General features: G+C 37.7%; 2 protein-coding genes and 2 long non-coding RNA genes across 4 annotated transcripts; 2 read left to right on the forward strand and 2 right to left on the reverse strand.

The window, feature by feature from the left end:
* Positions 1 to 48: 48 nt before the first annotated feature.
* Positions 49 to 2,126, reverse strand: LOC135940918 (glutathione S-transferase 1-1-like). Its single transcript, XM_065486049.1, has 6 exons — positions 1,967 to 2,126; positions 1,551 to 1,698; positions 1,438 to 1,496; positions 1,097 to 1,235; positions 871 to 1,035; positions 49 to 379 (listed from the first exon to the last, which is right to left on the reverse strand). Exons 1-6 carry the CDS (start codon positions 1,984 to 1,986, stop codon positions 239 to 241), a joined length of 672 nt encoding a protein of 223 aa, XP_065342121.1. The 5' UTR covers positions 1,987 to 2,126; the 3' UTR covers positions 49 to 238.
* A 2,589-nt stretch (positions 2,127 to 4,715) lies between these two features.
* On the forward strand, positions 4,716 to 6,400 carry LOC135939287 (uncharacterized). The gene is made up of 2 exons (XR_010574729.1): positions 4,716 to 6,054; positions 6,122 to 6,400. It is a non-coding gene; the product is annotated as an uncharacterized LOC135939287 (long non-coding RNA).
* Positions 6,401 to 6,914: 514 nt separating this feature from the next.
* Positions 6,915 to 9,047, forward strand: LOC135938784 (uncharacterized). The gene is made up of 3 exons (XR_010574695.1): positions 6,915 to 7,035; positions 7,829 to 8,372; positions 8,837 to 9,047. It is a non-coding gene; the product is annotated as an uncharacterized LOC135938784 (long non-coding RNA).
* Positions 9,048 to 10,572: 1,525 nt separating this feature from the next.
* Positions 10,573 to 18,785, reverse strand: LOC135938364 (uncharacterized). The gene is made up of 22 exons (XM_065481981.1): positions 18,559 to 18,785; positions 18,118 to 18,315; positions 17,129 to 17,273; positions 16,853 to 17,038; positions 16,597 to 16,793; positions 16,177 to 16,360; positions 16,027 to 16,119; positions 15,863 to 15,966; positions 15,653 to 15,806; positions 15,112 to 15,226; positions 14,835 to 15,055; positions 14,479 to 14,542; positions 14,166 to 14,403; positions 13,675 to 13,869; positions 13,151 to 13,304; positions 12,718 to 13,094; positions 11,864 to 12,029; positions 11,715 to 11,807; positions 11,545 to 11,648; positions 11,344 to 11,491; positions 11,168 to 11,288; positions 10,573 to 10,873 (listed from the first exon to the last, which is right to left on the reverse strand). The coding sequence occupies exons 1-22, from the start codon at positions 18,742 to 18,744 to the stop codon at positions 10,642 to 10,644; spliced, it is 3,675 nt and encodes a 1,224-aa protein (XP_065338053.1). The 5' UTR covers positions 18,745 to 18,785; the 3' UTR covers positions 10,573 to 10,641.
* Between the last annotated feature and the right edge of the window lie 254 nt (positions 18,786 to 19,039).

Here is a 19,039-nt window from a genome sequence, read left to right on the forward strand (position 1 = left end):
ACATTCATTATCTCAAAGGTGCAAATAAAACCGATAAAAACATCAAAGTCCAAATGAAGAATAGCTTTAATACTTCACTTACAGGAGCAAAATTTAATTAGCTGCACTTAAATCGTGTACATTTGTGAGATACGCTTCTATGAAGAGAGCAGATATAGTTCAGTGAAACTTAAAAATAAACTTTTATCTCGATCGCAATTGAATTTTTTTATTCTTATACGCTGTCAGAAAATTTTCTTCATTTGAAATTCGCGATCGTTTCCTTGAGAGCGTTGATGCCATCCTGATTTGCCTCTTCGTACCCTTTCATGTTGCCCTTGCACCTGGCCAGCCACTTGTTCACGTGTGGGTATTTGTCCAAGTCAACGAAATCGAAGCACTGTTGGATGAGATTAAGTCCGTATTTAGCATTTAGTAATACCTTTGTTGACTCTAGCTCAATTATCGCACTGATGGTATTAAGTCTTTTAAGATTATTTTATGGAATTATCCCTGATAAAAATTGTTACTTATTCTCAGTACCTCAGTACAATTAAAATGAAAAAAGAGATAGAGACAGACAATAAGATTTGGTGCATTCTTTAAGACTGCAGTCACTCTCGCTCTTGCCATTATTTCAACCATTACAGCGTGTTCATAAAATTTAAAAATTATCAACAGGATCAGCTCTGCGCGGATTAATCCAGTTTTTTTTTTTAAATAGTTGCGAAATGTTGAGAGGAACTATTAATAGCCACTTATCCTGAATTAATCTATGCAAAGCCATATTCGATAGTTAAAAATTTCCTTAAAAAAACTTGGTTTTGATTTTTTTGTCTGATTTTTTTCTACCATTTGAAATTGTCTTGCATCATAATTTTGAAATTTCACCTCAGCGGTGGAGACAGAAGCGGCGAGGGCAAAGTCTGCAATGGTCATGGTGTCGCCGGCCGCCCACAACTTGCCTTCGAGGAAGGTATTCAAAAGCTCAATGGCTTCAAGAAACTTTTTAATCAACTCGTCGTCCTTGACTTTCTCGGAGAAAAGCTTGAAGTACTGCAAAATAAAGTGGTGAGAAAATGGAAAATAAAGCGTGTTTTCAAGAGGAAATAGTTACAAAATTTAAGAGGCGCTGATAAAGGCAACCTTGGTCGAAATTGAGACGTGCGTCTACGAGGGCGCGCCTCTTAGGCTCTCTTGGGTACAACGAGTCATTGCTGGCGTACTGATTAACCAGGTATTGGGCAATGGCGCGGCTGAAATGCTCAAAATTGTCAACATTCACAGCTGGAATTGATTTTCACGAGGATTTTTACGTCTTGTGTCAATTAACAACTAGGAAAAAGTATTTAAAAATAGTCAAACACTTATTGTTAATAGTTTTAAAAATTGCACGTCATTTTGAAAATCTAGAAAGCTTGAGATTCAATCATTTACAATAAAATTAAAGTAGTGTACCTTTCCCAGAGGGTGAAATCGCCGTCTTGCATTGTTGGGATGCAATGTTGCGGGTTAATCTTCACATAAAAATTAGAAATTGAATCTGTTTATTTTTTATTAACAAATTCTACCTTCAGGAATTCCGGTGTCATGTGTTCTCCTTTCTGAATGTTTATCTCTTTCAATTCGACTTTGATGTTCAAGGATGCAGCAGTGAGGAGAACAGTCCTGCACGGTGCACTCCTCTTGTCGTAGTACAGCACAATTTTTTCAGGCACCCTTGATTGAATTTATAGATATGTACATTGTTTTTTTACTTCAAAAATTATAAAATAAGGCAATACAAAAATAATTGAAATCAGAAGTGCCTTATCTGCATGCAAATGGTTTTAGTTTTACCAAAAAATTAAATATTGCCTCTCAAAGATGAGAGTTGATTATCTATATTACTGGAGTAAATTTGGAATTTTATTTATACTGAATAACATTTAAAGATATATTTATGCATGCTGCGAGTAAATTAAAAATATGTGTGGAAATTACTTACTTGGAGCCCCTGCAGCCCATCTTGAGTTGATCTGTATTCAAGAGCGAATCAAGTGTTAGCTCTAGCAGATCTCGCGGCCACTGCCAATTCGAGACCTCTCCTTAAATATTAATATCTCACCAAAAACAATTGGTTGCAGCGTTTGGCACCATTTACGGCTGCAAAGATAATTAGCAAGCGGCAAATCAAAAGTTATCTGATAACGCGAGTCACCCTTTTTAATAATTAATATATGTATAATGGCGATATGATAGAGGAGAAGCCGAACTTCTATCAATCAAGCTATTGCACAACTCTGAATCAGCAGTTAGAAGCAACCGTATCAGACGTTGATAGGGATAAACAAGCTAAAATGAGTACCGCGTCGTGTTAAATTAAATTAACATAAACAGCAACAAAAACTGTCAGCATAAGCTACAAATGTTTTGAGCAATTTTCAAGAACTAGATAAGAATGGCGGAGTTATTTCAAAACAAGTTTTTATTTTAGAAAAAAAGGGGCACGGTTTTTTGTCAGTCAGTTCTCAATTTGTCAGCAACATGGAAAGCAGCCAAGTAATTGTTCTTGCCCTCCTACTGATGGGAACTTTATCTGGCTCTTTGGCTAACAGTGAGTTGAAGTTTTCTTGAAATTTATGGACTTGTGAGATTGGGCTTAAAACGCTTGATTAGTACGTTCATCATTATCAAACTCATGTGGCTCTATAAGTGCAAATACTGCGATGCGAATGATTTGGCATTTTTCGCATTGACTGCCACTTAACTTGAATCTATTAAAATTTAAAATATTATGTCCTTGGAGTCAAATTAAAGGTAGATATTTTGAAAGGCAATAAACACAGTTTTCTGTCATCTATGGGATTTCACACTAAAAAAAAGAAATTGCGATTTAGCCTCACAGAGTGTAAATAGAAAGTATATTTACTTAAGTCGTTGCATTTTCATTTTTTGGTTAACAAAATTTTGTATTACTTGAATATTAAGTAAGATTTTAATGTTTGGTGTAAAAGCACAACTATTTTCTTATTAAATTTTTAAAAAAAAGTCAGCATATAGTTCAATAATACACCCAGCGTAACTAAGTAAAATGTTCAAATAATTTAAATGTCACACATAATACCTATAGAGTACAAAACGTAAAAATATCATTTAAAATACGTACACAGTTATTATTAATTAATGAACTATATTATTTCATGAAATGCGTTCACGATCAATATCACCCAGATTAAAAGACTTTGAGTGCTATGTGCTAACTATTGTTTTCGAAAATCTGCAAACAATCGCTTGACTGATGACGTCAAATCCTCACAATTTTATCGAGCTGATGTTATCTAAGGGGGCTACTTAAATTGAGTGCATCTTTCGTATTTTAGGTGGGATGGGCGAAAAAGACGACGAGAAGTGGTTCAAGCCGAATTTTCGTTACGTGATGAGGTGCCACACTTACCACTGGCGGTGGTGCTCGCCTCACTTTTACCACCCTTGCTGTGCCTACTGGAAACTGGTCAAGGAACACAGCCAGCGCAAGACCAATTAACAACGTTTTGGTTCAGCTAACGTTTTACGCCACCGAAATTTATGTCACTTTACGAGACATAAACACAATTTTTGCGATACTAATTAAAAAGCGGAAATATTGCAACACACGATTATTTCTCAATCAACCTACACTTTCCCTTACTTAAAATACATTCATAAATATGGAGGCTCATTTAAAAACAGCATGAGAGATGAGAGATTGGACAAAAATTTTGTTCGCCGTACAGGTCACCAGCATGATGCACCCGCGTGTTTTACGGTAATTTAAAACGGAAGGTGCGCAATGATTATTTGCCACTTGCGACCCTGACATCGTACAGAGCCAACTTGAACATTTGTTCAAAACGCGATGCAGTTTTTTACAGAACTTTTCTTTACACTTGCGTGCGTTACCCTCCATATTCACGGAGCATTCGGAAGAAATAGTGAGTTACATATAGCTTTTGATTTACTTGTAAATGATTTAACAATTTATAGTTTTTTCCAACTTAAAGTATGAACCCAAAATGTTAAAATTTTCAAATTTTTCCTCGTTGTTTAAATGCCATTTTGTAATTATTGTGGCTTCAACTAATGGTATTAACAAAGTATATAGTAAGAGGAAACCATGGGATTCAAAGAGGGGAACGGAATTGGGATTTAAGAAGAAAGGGTTTGATTTTCAATGTTAATTTTTTTCATAAATGACAGAGAGAAATGCTCTGTTTCCTTATTTTTTCCCCCAAAAATTAACTAATTTCTATGCATCATTATTTAGATTTTCTCATATTTTTCAGTAACCAATTAAATCTGTTTAAACCTAACTTTATATTTTAAAATATCTTCAAGTCACAAAAAATTTAAAAGAATTTTAATGAAATTTTCTTAAGAAAAAACGATTTTTTGCTGAAAGCTCGTGTAACACTTGACACCAATTCACATTTTCAGGGTTTTACCGTCCATTTGAGATAACGACACCTCCTCCAGACCTGCCAGAGAGGCCCAGTTGGTTGGCGGTGCCAAACTGTCCTCCAGAAATTTACTTAACCGACCGGCTGGCTTGCTACAATTCTGGACGGTACATGAAGAGTCAGAACAGATTAAGCTCGGACGGCTATTTGAATAGTATGAAAGTACAGACCAGGGGAATGCAGGCGAACCTTGAGCTGACCAAGTTCACCACCTTCACTAAAACCCAACAAGGAGTTAAAAACGTCGTTTTTCTCTGATATGTCCGGGCGTGACAATAATTGTTACAGCACCTTGCAAATTGTTACTACGAAAAGCACTGCATTATACATATTACCATCAGTTTTGAATTAAGCGATTATTACGTAACCTTAAAAAAATAATTGTTAATTGGAAAATTATTGCTGCTTGTGATTTGACCGCATTTTCATGTGATATAATCGACTTTGACGAAGGTTGAAATTTAAGTTTGCTATAGTAAATAAAAGGAGAAACCTTTAATTGGTAAGGGCTAGAAGATTACAATCAACTGGCAACATTTCTCGTAGGAAATGAAATATATTCCTGTCGCTTTTCTTTCAAGATTGTTGTTATTTGAAATGTTTTTAAGGTTTATGAAATGACAAAAGAAGGAAATCGATGTTTTTTAATAAAAATCCATTTACGTAACTCGATAAATTTGCTAAATTTGCTCCATCGAAAGTCAATGGCTCGCATCGCAAGGCGTTAAAATTTTACTACCGATCTTCTAGCACCGCACCCCAAAGATGGTAAAAAATGCGGCTTAAAACCATCATGGATCATGAAATCAGATGTTTTTTTCAGTTTGTGAGAGCAGATGAAAGCGCCATAAGTAAATTATTTGAGTTACTTTTATTGGGTGAAAGGGAGAATGCAGTCGATTGTTTTCCGCGACTGATAAAATCATCACTTGTTCTGGCGAAATAAATAGAGCTGATTGGGGCTGAAACAGCAGCAAGAATGTGCAAACATACGTCGCTTTAGAAATTTCATTTACATGGTTTTACTATTATGTGCACTAGTAAACTGTTTATTTTTATCTTTTTATTTATTAAACACTAACAATATTATTTGATGTGACTAAGTTTAGAGCCTTTCAAAGTACAACCTGAGTGGAGGTACATAACTTTGGCTCTTGGTGTGCTGTTTGTGCACGAAACCGACGTCGCTTTTGCCTATTAAGATGCATTAACGCTTTGAAAGAGACAATAAATCAATAATATTTTTTGTACTTTAAGAGCTGTGTGTATCATAAAAAATATTTCATACTTTTATGACCATAAATATGGATAATGAAATAACTATAAATTAATTTATTTTAGGTTCAAATTTGTTTATTTTCACAATACCTATCCAACTTAAAATACATTTTGAATTGTAAACTAAAACTTGCAACAAAAGCGCATGAGCAGTTGTGGACTGGATTATCGCAAGAACCGTTACCAGCATTTAGGGTTAAAGAAACGTACGCCAAACTGTTCAAGCTTTCACTGTGCAACAAAATGCGTCCCGAGCAGCTTTTACTGTTGTTGCTGCTGTGCATTTCCACAAATTTCTCGCCACTCGTCGTTACCGCAGGTGAGAATTCAATATGACAATGTCCAATTCACCCTTCTTCCCTAATTCGTCGAATATATTTTCATAGATGAGAACGTGACTTTGCCGGCGTGTCCAGGCAGCTCGTACGACACTGACAGACTGACCTGCTTTCTCTACTGGAAAAGCCTGTTGGATCGCAGCGGACGCAATTTGGATAGCTCGGGACCCAAAAACATTCCATTCCGGGACGGCTTGAACCTTCAACAGATGAACAACGTCATGGGTTGAATATGCACTCTACACTTGTGAATGCTGAGAAAAACGTCTTGCCTATCTGACACTGTGTTACACCAAATAAATATCTTAATTATGATAATATATTAATGTTAGATTTGTTTTTTTTTGCCATTCCAAATAAAAGGCACGGTGACTTTGCGAAAAATCATGCGTTTCCTCTAGTTACATATCTACACTAAAAAAAATAAATTTAGAGCATTCCTATTTAATGAAATCAATTACTGCAACATGTAATATTCGGGGAAACATAAGTTTGCTCGCGAATCACATTAGCACTCTATTACAACGCAATTTATATTTAAATGAGTAAATGATTTACTTAGCGATGAAAAAATTGACTTAAAACATTTAACAAGACTTCCTGCTGTAGCTGTAAAAATGCGATATAAAAATACTTATTGAGATGAGTTGCGTAAGTTGCGTTTCTAGCAAAAACAAACATATATTCTACGCATATTTAAGATTACCTTTTTTATTTTGAGTGTCTCCAACGAACAAGTTTATGCTTTTATCTGAAAAGAGTGGGGACACACTGTCAGCTTTTCAGTAAAAACAACCCTCCTGTAGTGACACCTATCACAGATAAACTCAAGGGTATTTATTCTCATCTATATATAAGCGTGGTTTGCTGCACACGAATCATTTCAGCGTGAAAAATGCGCAAGTTTAAACTGTTGGTGGCAGCCCTCGCCCTCCTTGTAGTTGTTCACTCAGTATCTGCAGGTTAGAAGCGTCTTTCGTTTATTTTACCTCCTATATTCTCTCAGTTTAATAGACATTGGTTTAAATATAAGTAAAAGAAAGTGAATAAGAGTTCCAGATTTTGGACTCCAATGGACAAGGCCTTTTAAAATTTTGTTTTCGGGAGAAAAAAGTCTTGCGATTAAATTTTCATTTTTTTTAATAGTGTCATTATCAAAGAACCACTGGATTTTGCAGAGTTTACAATTGTTTATGGGAGGAATGATTTTATTTTTATTTGGATTTACTGTAGACTCGTTGCAATGCAATACGTTTTCATACCTTTTATTTTGTGTGTCCACCACCTGCCACACACTTGCCGCGCTGGAGAAAAATGAAAGCGAGCGCTGCGTCTCCTTTCTCGCTCTCGTCCCTCTCCAGTTACACATATTTATTTTAATTCAAATATCGTTCGCTTATAAATCCCATTTACACTTTCTCTTACATTCTATCAACTGCAATTATTTATATTAGCATGCTAAATTTTTATTAAGTCATTCAAAATTCATATTTTGCAACAAATTAAATCAGTAGGTTCAGTGAAACAATTTTAAAAAGTGGGTGCGGATAAGTGATTTAATTATTAGGCTTTTATGCAGAAGTGTAAAAGTAGCCCAATTGTTTTGCTTTACATACTATCCATACCACTTTCCATCATTTTTCCCGTTTATATTTCTTTGTTGATTTCTTATTTCTGTGGGGATGTGTATGGGATGCTATACCGATTTTCCTATAAACTTTTTGATTTAAATAAACGTTCTTGATACTATTCTAGACTGGGATGACTGGTACCGTGAAAGAATCCGTTGGAGACATTGTCCACCTCATCTCCGATTGTCATATGCTCCATATTGCTATCGCAACTGGCGCTACTTTGATAATTCGTGGTTCGGACGAGGACGAGACAGATCGTGGTGGGACTGGAACAGAAGAGATGGAGGCAGGGGTCGCAACTAAACATTAATCACACGCTATTCATTGTTATATCTAGCTCAATAAAGTAAAATTTGTCATTTAAACGGATTATTTAATACAAATTATGAAAACTGTTGATTGAGTCAGTGCAAAAAAGTGATGAAATGAATATTAGCTAACGAAGCCCGCACATTAGACTGCAGCATTGGGTTACCGCAGGCTCGCAGAGTGCAATTATGTCACTTCTGGAAGTGGGTGGTTCCACCTTTCGTGCATGGAGGTGGGTACCTTTAAAAGTCTGGCACTATCGTGAGACCAGTTCAGAAGCATGGAGAAGAGCGGCTTGCTCTTACTGTTGATTGTCGCCCTATCCGTTGTCTCAGTCAACGCAGATGGCAGTGGATGTAAGAATTTTTAATACATATTATTTACTATTACAATGTCATTGTGGCTTTATTTTGGTAATATTTAATTAATTAAAGAGTTTTCAGCTCTCACATTAAAAATTGGTCAGAACGATATTTTTGGGTAAAATGTCGATTTCCTGATTTTACTGTGTTTTAGAAAGAAAAACGAGCGTACTTTTGATTTAATATAAGATAAATTTTGATCACACAAGTAAGATAATGGGGAGAAATTGCTATGGTTTTTGTTCAAAGTATATAATTATTTCAATCACATTTGCTTTGCACTTAGTATTGCTAGAGGAAACTGCGCTGCCAAGCAGTCTTCCATTGCGCTGATAAACCTCATCATATTGATATAGAATGCTGTTGTTGGACGGGTTTATTGACAATGCCTCGAATTAAAAAAAAAATTATTATTTCACTCCGATCAGTAGATTATATTTCATGTTTCACATCTCCAGGGTACATATCTGATCCAAACCACTATAAGAGATGGAGGAAGTGGCCAAAACGATTCGATGGATGGTACGCTTGGAGATGGAACCACGACGCTATTGTCGATTTTGACACGGTTCCACCACTTCCCAGGAATAAACACATTAATGTCTATGTTTAGCTTGATCTACTCAATTTTTGTACACTTTTATTATTTAAATAAATGCAAGCGTTTGTAACAAATTTTTTATCTGCATTTTTATTTGTTAGGAAATTTCAGTAAAATAACAAAATAATTAATGTTTATTGTAAATGGTTATATTGCAGGAGCTACATCGCGGCGGTCGTCTCCTTTGGGCGCGGCGGCCTAGGTAACAATGATCCTCCTCCCCGCTCGCTAGCGCACAAAGGGGTCGAGTTTTGCAGGTGAAAAGAGGGAGAAAAGTTGGCTCCTGCAATATAAGAAATGCAAAATTACTAAAGAGTCAATTAAAGGGGGCTAATTACCATTCAGCATTTTATTTTACTCGATTGGCAGTCAAAATATTACAAGTTAATTAATTAGGATGAATTAAAAAATATATTGACGAAATAAACACTCAGCATAGCACATATATATGAGATCAGGAAAATGGAACCTTGTAGTTCAATAATCACATTTTGTGGTAACACACACTGCACATGAATAAGTCATTTGAAGCAGGAGGTTACATAGTTGTCAAAAGAGATAAATTTTGCAAAATATTGACCAGCAGGGGATGTGTTGCCTTAAAAACACCAAACACGTGAAATTTTTGGCCTTGAAAAATTCGATTTACTAGTGGTGCTTGTTGGTTGCACGAATAGTCGTTGGCAAACAATGGGAAAGAAAGCCGCGTTTTCACTGCTGCTCTTCGCCCTCTACTTAGTGTCCGCTTTAGTCTTCAGCGCAGACGGATGTAAGTTTATATTTGCTTTTTATGGTCAATTGCATTTAAAAAAAATGAATATAACATTCTTTCAATAAGTTTCTAGCAGTCCTAATAATTTTCTACTCGCAGTTTATTTGTCTGATCCTGACCACTATAAAAGAACCTGGCCAGGCAGACCTGATGCTTGGTATGCTTGGCGGTGGAATCACGACAGTCTGGTCGACTTTGACACAGTCCCACAACCGAGGGACCATCTTGAATGAAATTGAATTCATCTACCACTCCCATAAGCACAGGTTGAATTTAGGGACCTAAAGCCCGGATAAAGACCCGGAGACAATCCCCAAAAGCCAGATTTCCCCGGTCAAACCACGGAGGTTGGCAGCTCTAAATTCATCATTGATTTTGCAATACAAAGAGTCACTTAAGCATTAAAATATTCGTGAAAGATTGTTAAACTGGATAATGTTTTTATTATATTATATAAACAATTTTAAATGAGGTGTGTGTGATATTAAATTAATTTAATATGACATGTTGTGATATAAAATTAATTTAATATAACATATGATGCTTCATAAAAATTAATAACTATTATGTAACGACTGTGTAGCACAAAATTATTGTTTGTTCATACTTATTTATTATTGAGTCGCTTGTCTTTATATATATATATATATATATATATATATATATATATATATATATATATATATATATATATATATATATATATATATATATATTTGAGAAAATTTGTATCTTTAAGTTTCACAGGTTGTCGCGTGTTAATATTTTGGACAGGCATTAAAATTTCGGCTGCTCAAATTGGAAGAAATCGCATGGCAAGATGAGGGCAGACACAGAAATTTTTTATTCATACTGGTATACATCAAAAGAAATATAAGTTTATATATTCATTAAAGAAACAAGGCACCAGCGGCCGCAGCGAGCAACGCCAAGAAAGCGATCGACTGGGCATTGTGGGCAGAATTTGTGTACACCAGTCCCTCATCCCTGGCAACTGTATACGTTTCCCTGTAGTCGCTAATTAGCTTGTGCTGTCCATTGCGGATGCTCATCACGTGTCTCTGCAAGCCGGTCAAGCGCGGCCACTCGGGCACGCCTTCCAGTGGAGTCGAGGAAGGGTTTCTGCAGCAGTGAGATTAGAAATTTATGCTCGTGTAAGAAGCCTGCTTATGCAATAATTTCATGACGTTTAAAATGAGTGAAAAGCGTAAACATATAGGCTGAAAATAACAAGAGTTGGCAGTTTACTAGCGCTTGCTTCGCTTATATCAGTGCTATTTTTTAGCTATTTCAAGGGAACTTAAATTAGGGATGAATCCATTATTTAATATGTTACATCTGAGAAGGGTTTGCATAAGTTAAGTTTAATTGTATATTAAATTTTTAAAGAGTTATAAAATTAAAGTAATTTTGTACCCAGAAATAATGAAATTGGCGAAAATTTTGGTCATCAGCTTTGCGATTTTAGTATCTTCTTCGTTGAGGTCTCTGCCTTCACGTGGGTACAGATAGATGAGCTCGTCAGAGTGCGTGATTCCTGAAAAATTTGGAAGGCTCAAGCACGACGTCAAAAGTGAATTTTTCTGATTTACCTCCGGGTATAGGCACGCTGGTTTCAGTGTCATCGTGGGTTGTGTGCTCACCGTAATAGTCAAACGATAGAATATAGGTGTTCGCTTTGGACGCGTGCGAATGAGCCTGCGTGAACGACGGCCCTTTGTGCGACAGAGCCCCAGTAAACTGTGAATTACAACAATTTTAGTAAAACTTCGCTTATTTAGAGGAACACTTGCATCTATCAAGCCTGGGGTCATTTTTGTGAAGTTGCCGATGTCTGCTGCTTCGATATACTTCGCCAAAATTGCATCAGTCAACACTTTGGTGTAGTCGTTAACGCCTATGCATATTGACGAGTTGAAAAAATTATGTTAACTTTAGATTGCATTAAAATTAAAAGACACACCTATCTGCCGCAAATAATCCGGAATCAAATCCTCTCGAAGGTATGTAGCATTTGAGATAAAGTTGTTTGGCGTTAGGAAAGTCTGGAAGATCACTTCAAATAATGAGTTTAGTACACTCATGTCAAAAGTTTATTTAAATAATAATTACGATCTAAGGTGAAGATGCCTTCGTGCTTGACAATGGTGACCAATGCGGGAATCGCATCAAATTCTCCGTTCTCTAATGAAATCAGTGGATCCTTTGCGATTACTTCTCCGTCAATCACTGGCATTGAATTTTTCATTCCAAGCTCGCCTTTGAAGTACTCTTTTTGCTGCCGAAAATATATCCACATCAGTTTTATAATAGGTTGAAATGAACAATTAACATAACGTGCGAAATAGCTGTGAGCGTTTCAAAAAAAATAAAAAACGGAAAAAAACATATTTTACGTCTAAATTTTTAAAAGTAAATCAATTTATTTGTTCAAAAAATTTGGACAAAATCGATAATGTGTCATGATTTTGTTAGTTATTATATTCATGCGATGCTGGTTTCTAGAGGTTTGATTTTATTTAAGTTAATGTGTAGCTCTTTATGATTGAAGAAATAGCTTGACTTGCCCTCATTGTGCTTTCAAAAATTCAAATTTATTTTATCTCGTCCAGGCTTCGGAAACACCTGTAGCCTTAATTATAAGACAAAAAATTACAGACAGAATCCTTCAGATAGTTATCTTTATAATTGTTTAGGAAATTTCTTTATTTTAATTTTAAAACATTAATGAATAATAATATTGAATTTTTTGGTCGATCTTTCACTGTGCAAAGCCGCCAAAGTAAAAACGAGCATTGATCTGTGATTCATTTACAAGTATATATTTATGTCTGTTGTACACTTTTCGTGTTTAATAAAGATTTTTATTCATTCCAATTTTTTGGTCGATCAGACATACATTTCTTATAGCAACAAAAACTCTACTAAACCAACTCGACGTGGTAACTGACATTTTCTCATCTTACCGCATATTTGATGTAGGCCATCATCACTTCAGTTTCTGACTTGAGCTTGAGACAGGCAATCAGCTGCGAGGCCGTGCCCTGGCACCCTGCCTCGTTGGCCAGGGCGGTGCTCGGCACGTCGTCGCTGACCTTGTCCAGGGCCCAGAACGCGGTGGCCGGGCCGCTCTGGGGGATGATTTGGTGGAAGAGGCCACGCGCCTTGCTGGAGAGCATCAAGTGGCTGGCGCTGGCTCCACCGGCACTGTTGCCGCCGATCGTCACCTTGGAAGGGTCGCCCCCGAAGGGGCGGATGTTGTCACGCACCCACTCCAGGGCCAGCACCAGGTCAGAGAGGCCCATGTTGCCAGGTGCTTCGCTGGTGCGGAAGTTCAGGAAGCCTTTTTATTTTATTAATGTCTATTAATCGTTCTAAACTGGCCAAATGCTATCAAACCGAGAGGCCCGAGACGATACTGAGGGACAACAAGGACGATGTCGTGTTCGTCCAAAAGAAAGCCTGGCTTCAGCGAGGATGACATTCCGTAGAGGAAGGAGCCTCCGTGGATTGCGACGAAAACGGGTTTTAGATCGGATGGTGATGAGCCCAGCTATTTTTTTTTTTTTTTGCAAAATTTACTGGTTTAAAAAAATCGATCATTTTGTGGCTTCTAAATCTAAAATATTTTCAGATTTCTTGGCATACTTAAGTATTTTTAAGACATCAAATCAATCAAGTTAATCTAATTGAAAATTAATCACCCTTGATAAAGTATTTCATATGAATAGGTTTTTGTTTGATGGTTCTAAAAAATGAGCCGTAAATCGCTCGCGAATAATGCGATAACGGAGTGCTCACAAGCATATATCGGAACTATAAATAGTGTTAAAATCCCAATGTCACAGTGTTCTCCTGATAAGTATGCTCGTCTTAATAAAACGATAAAATAATTATTTAATTCAACGATGTTTCATACATACTCTTTTCGAGTACACGTCAAGCGTGAGACAATCCTCTGGATCTCCTGTCGCCCTTCTCGCCAAGGTTGCCTCGTCATGGCTCAAAAATTGGCCATACAAGGTCGTTGCCGGAGCGGAGTACCCTGGCTGAGGGCACGCCTGCCCATACTGGGTTGCATTCTTCGTCTCAGTCCACGGTTCAATTTTTTCCGCGTGCTTTGGAAAAAAGACAGGCATAATTTAACTTTTTAAACCAAACACTTTTTTCAAAATGTTCCGTTCATGTAAAATAGTTTTCAATGCTTGCAAGCTAACTGAAATTTTCAAAATATTGGAGAAAAATGCCTTATTTACAAATTTTAAACGCAATAAACTAATAAATTTCTTCACTGCAGCAAAATAATAATATGGCATTTAAATTGATGCCTCAAATCCAAATGAAATAATAGCTTCAAGCGATTAGTAGCAAGAGGAAACATTAAAAGTCATTTCAGAAAATAAAATCATTTTACCTTGAACCGCCCAGTTCCACGTGGTGACTTTGCATACGGGATAGCCCTGAACTCGAAAACCTGCTGCAGCGACCATTTAGTCAGGGTGGCAGTCCCTTCTACCCTGCCCAAACCTGGAATTTCGACCACTGCACCCTCAGAAAAGGCAAAGACGGACAGCGCGAGGAAGCAAACGATTTTCGGATTTGCCATTGCGACGTGCGCGAGCAGAATGATTCGCTCTAGGCCTTTGCTATATCTTTATGATCTCTGTAATCCTGCAGTTCGGTGCGCGAGTCATTTAGTTATTTGAAGCTAAATCCTGACGGCAAACAAGGCTTTGCTGGTGCGCAGATAGCTAGCTGAAACCATACTCCAGAGGGGAAATGATGAAAGCCCTGGAAGATAAAGTCGAATTGAACTACTACAATGCAGTCCCAACTTTGTTGACACCTTTTTGTTTGGCCTATATTTATTGTGTATTATTGCCCATTGGATTATTCTGTATCTAGTTATGAAACGAGAAAAAAGCACACCCAACCGATTTTCCAATAGATAACAATTTTAGTTCCTAAATTGCCCTAAAATGTCAAAGAAAACTTTTCTTTTTTTTAAGTGCAAAATGATTTTTGGATTTTTAGAAATAAATAATAATAAATGCGATGATCCATGTATCGATTTAATCAACCTAATTGAACAGCAAATAGATGAGCGAAATGACAAGTAAAATCGGAGACGAGATGGCGATGGCGGAGGAGCCGGTGATGTGCTCTTCACGCGCCACCGTAAACTTCTCCCTGTACTCGGACTCGAGGGTGACAGCGTCTTGTCCAAATTGCATGTAGTAGGCGGTTCCACGCTTGAATTCCTCCCATGGGGGCACGCCAGAAACACACTGGGCCGTCGGTAAGCTGCGATGGATACTGGTTGTTCAAGGGCCGTAATTTTACAAAATTAATCTTCTTACCCCTTCCTGATAAAGTTTGCGGCTACATGCACTAGGCGCTTGGCGGCTTCGGAATCTGGCGAGTTCAGTGTCTTTTTAGCGAAGATGTAAATCGTGTCGTCACCGTGGGTGATGCCTGAAATGTTAAAATTGCTGAGATATGTAACTCAATTTCGGGCTGAATTTTATTTTCAGTCAAGTTTTGGAATAAATGCCAACTGATATTTTATAACGTCGTATTTTTATATAAATTCACAATTAAAAAACAAAGTGTGTATGAGTTTCCACGCCACTATTTTTTATTTGTAAATGAAATTTGAGAGTGACACCAGGTGAAAATCTCAAATGAAACATACCGACTCGTAATTTTGCGAGATAAGATTGAGTAATTGGGTATGCGGGTTCTCGCATTACCAATTACCTTAAAATAATCTTTGAACGCAGATTCTTAATTCCTTTTGTGTTTTCAAATTGAAGTGCTTTTGCCTTGCTCTCAAGCACACTTTAGACTTTCTACACATTAACATGAACTAAACTTTCAGAGTCAAGCGATACCTGTTACCTTGTTCATTTAGGGGAACCGTCTCGTTGCTGGTAACTCTGAGCGTTTCAGTGCCGTAGTAGTGCCATCCGTACATGTAGATGTGCTCCTCGTTCACCGAGTGCAGATCTGCTAGCTTGTAACAAGGGCCTTTAATGAATTCGGTTCCAACGAGCTGAGAGCGAGATATCCGTTATTCGCAAGTTTAATTTTAAAATCTTTTCGTTTTACATCGACAAGGCCTTCAGTCATCATGCTGAAATCTCCAAGGGAGTCTGGAGACAAATAACGCCTGGTCACAGCGTCAACAAAAGTCTGCGAATTTTCTCTAACATCTGGAAAATTGTAAATGTGAGACATGATATGATGCCCTTATACACATTCAATCAACTCACAAATAGCGTTCAGCAAAACAGTGACAAAATCGTTCTTTAGGAAATCTGTGTCTCCAACCAAGTCATTCGCTAGCAAGTAAGCCTGATAGACATCTGCAAAAAGAACAATCCCAGTAAAAATCAAACAGTTATCTCTCGCATCTATCTTACAATCCAAAACGTAAAGTCCTTCGTGCTTGTTGACTCCAATGAGCATGGGTCTCGATTGGTAAGTGCCACTTGCAAGAGTTTTGCGTGGACTCTCCGTGATCACCGTTTCATACCCTTTGTCCGCGCTCTGAATCACGGGCATTGAACCGCCAGTTCCGAGGCGTCCACTCTTGCGCTGCTCAGCCTAAAATCGCAGACAAAAATTATGCAAATTATGTTGTGTGTTAGCTTACAGTTTGGTGTAAACAAAAATATTGGTAGATTGAGAAATCAGTAAATAAATAGAACATTTTTGAACACTTCCGATTTGTAAGTTACTTTTAATTTTAAAATATCACCTCTTTCAAAATTTCTTCATTGTTGATTATATTCCCGTTATTTTTCCGATGTTAAAATATTTATGAACCAAAAAATACTTACTGAATGTTGCAAATATGCATTAATGATCACTTCAGGTGTCTTTTCTCTCAAGCACTGGGCAACATCGGCAACAGGCAATGAGTCATCGCAGCCGGCGAATTTGGCTACGGTCAAGCTATCCTGGACGCCAACCCTGTCGTCGATGACCCACAAACCAAGGGCGGATCCACTCTGAAGCATCAACTGGCTGAAAAGGTCTGCGAATGGAAATGATTCAATAAACTTCTCTGGCCTCAGAACTTAATGAATATGTCACCGTTTGCTTTCTCGCTGAACATCAGCAAGCTGGCGCTTCCCGCTCCGGCGCTAAGGCCGCCGAGAGTGACTTTGGCTGGGTTGCCACCGAATTCGGAGATGTGGTCTCGCACCCATTCGAGAGCCATGATCTGGTCCATCAGCGCCACGTTTCCGGGAGCCTCGGCGTCGTCGAGGTACAGGAAACCTGCGGCGGCAATGTAATGCGTGAGTTGCAATTAATAAGAATGCAACCGGGATGACGCGCAAGTCGCGCGGGTTGCGTTTGCTCGCTCACCCAAGGGGCCAAGACGGTGCTGAATGGTCACCAGGATGACGTCGTGCTCCAGCAGGTAGCTTGGGTTGTAATTGGCGGGCGAACCCATCAGGAAGAATCCGCCGTGGATATAGACAAGCACGGGCAACATGGCATTCTTGTCGGTCTGTTTCAATGTCAATGAGATAGAGTGAAGCGTTAATGTGTTATGAGAGCATTGCATTTGCAAGTATTAAAATTTTTATTAAGTGAATTTAAAAAAGGCAGGTTCAGAGTGTTCTCAATTTCATCTGTAAATATGTTACTTGACTGCAGCGTTAATTTATTCTTAATTTGGGTTCTGGAAAATCCTGGACGTTAGAGGTGAAAGTTCAATTAAAAAAAACAGCTGCGGACTAATTAGTGGGTTTTAAATAGAAAGAAAAATGTTATATAAAGTAATAATACTTTCACGGCTCTTTTTTAGAAATTATCTAACAACTTTCTTATGGTTTCCTTTGATTTTGATTTTTATGTCTTTTTTACCTCAGCTTACAAGGAAACTCTAGAAACTGACCGAAGTTAAAAGTAATTAATTTGCATCAGGCACGTAGACATTCATGAAATTAGAAGAAAATGGACGATGAAAAGTTTATATCTAGCACCTTGGGCTGGTTAATTTTTTTAAACAAAAAATTTACTCCAAAAATACAATTTTGGAGCTTATTTGTAAGAATGATAGGATATTGTGTTCAAAATTTGAGGACAGTTGACCTCTTCTATACCCTTGAAATTTTTTTATCGAACGGTAAATATACAGTAGAGTTTCAAATGCACAGCTTACTATTCCGAATTTATCAGAAAATCAATTATCAATCATCATGTCAATCTACTCATGGTACGCAGTAATAACCTCTGCGAATAATCAGTGGGCCAACGTCATTGATAGTGTCTTCTTCTATCTTTGTATTTGCTCAACAACGGGGGGTCAGCTATTTGAAAGGCAACGATAAAAAAACGGAATTTCTTACGGTTGGCGTGTAAACATTTAAAGTGAGACAGTCCTCAGGATCAGCAGCCAGCGCTTTCGACCTGCTCTGTTGGTAGGCCGCTTCACCCTCGGCTCTCTCATAGTTGAAAACTGAATTGCTCTCCTGAGGCTGCGGGCACACCTGTCCAAACTGGGTCGCGTCGTAAACGTCATCCCAAGCTTCAGTCTTGACTGGAGGCTGATAATCACATAATTCAAAGTTGTCAAAAGATTGTTATGCATGAGCTAAATAAAAAAAAGCTCAGCGAGAAACATATTTAAAAGAAACATTGGCGAAGAGAACAATAACAGACTTGTCCAATTTTTTTCTCTTCACAATATTTTGATGGAGTGAAAATTTCTTCAATCGCCACCATCATGATAAGACCCGGCCATTTAATTAATTTTCTTTGGAATGGTGATTGGCAAAAAAAAATTGAACCTTAAATCTCCTTTCGCCACTAGGTGATTGGGCATACTGGATGCCTTTGTACTCGTAGATGGTCCTGTGGTTCCACGCTGTGTGCGATGTGATGCCCTCAACAACGCCCAAGCCCGTGATGTTCACCTGCTCGGCAACAGCCGAGGCCGCAGCGCACAATACCAAGATGCAAACGCTCCTCATCATCGCGGCCAAATACCGAGATCGACACGATATCACTCCTTTTAGGTACGAGATTTCACTAGCTTATCGCTCTCAGATTCATCACCTTGAGGTTGATTCGTTCGAACCATTACATTCTTTTGGCCCATCTTGTTCTATTATTATCAAGCTTGATGCTGGACGAACGCAAAGCACCAATCTGCTGATAAAACTCAACCATATGGAATGAGTTTGTTAATTTGTTTAGATATCTATTCTGATGGCGGCATCATTGCTCTAGTTATATAGGGTTTTTAATTTTTATGAATATTTATTCAAG

This window comes from Cloeon dipterum, chromosome 3 (genome assembly GCF_949628265.1).
Source record: "Cloeon dipterum chromosome 3, ieCloDipt1.1, whole genome shotgun sequence".
NCBI classification, from domain to species: domain Eukaryota; kingdom Metazoa; phylum Arthropoda; class Insecta; order Ephemeroptera; family Baetidae; genus Cloeon; species Cloeon dipterum.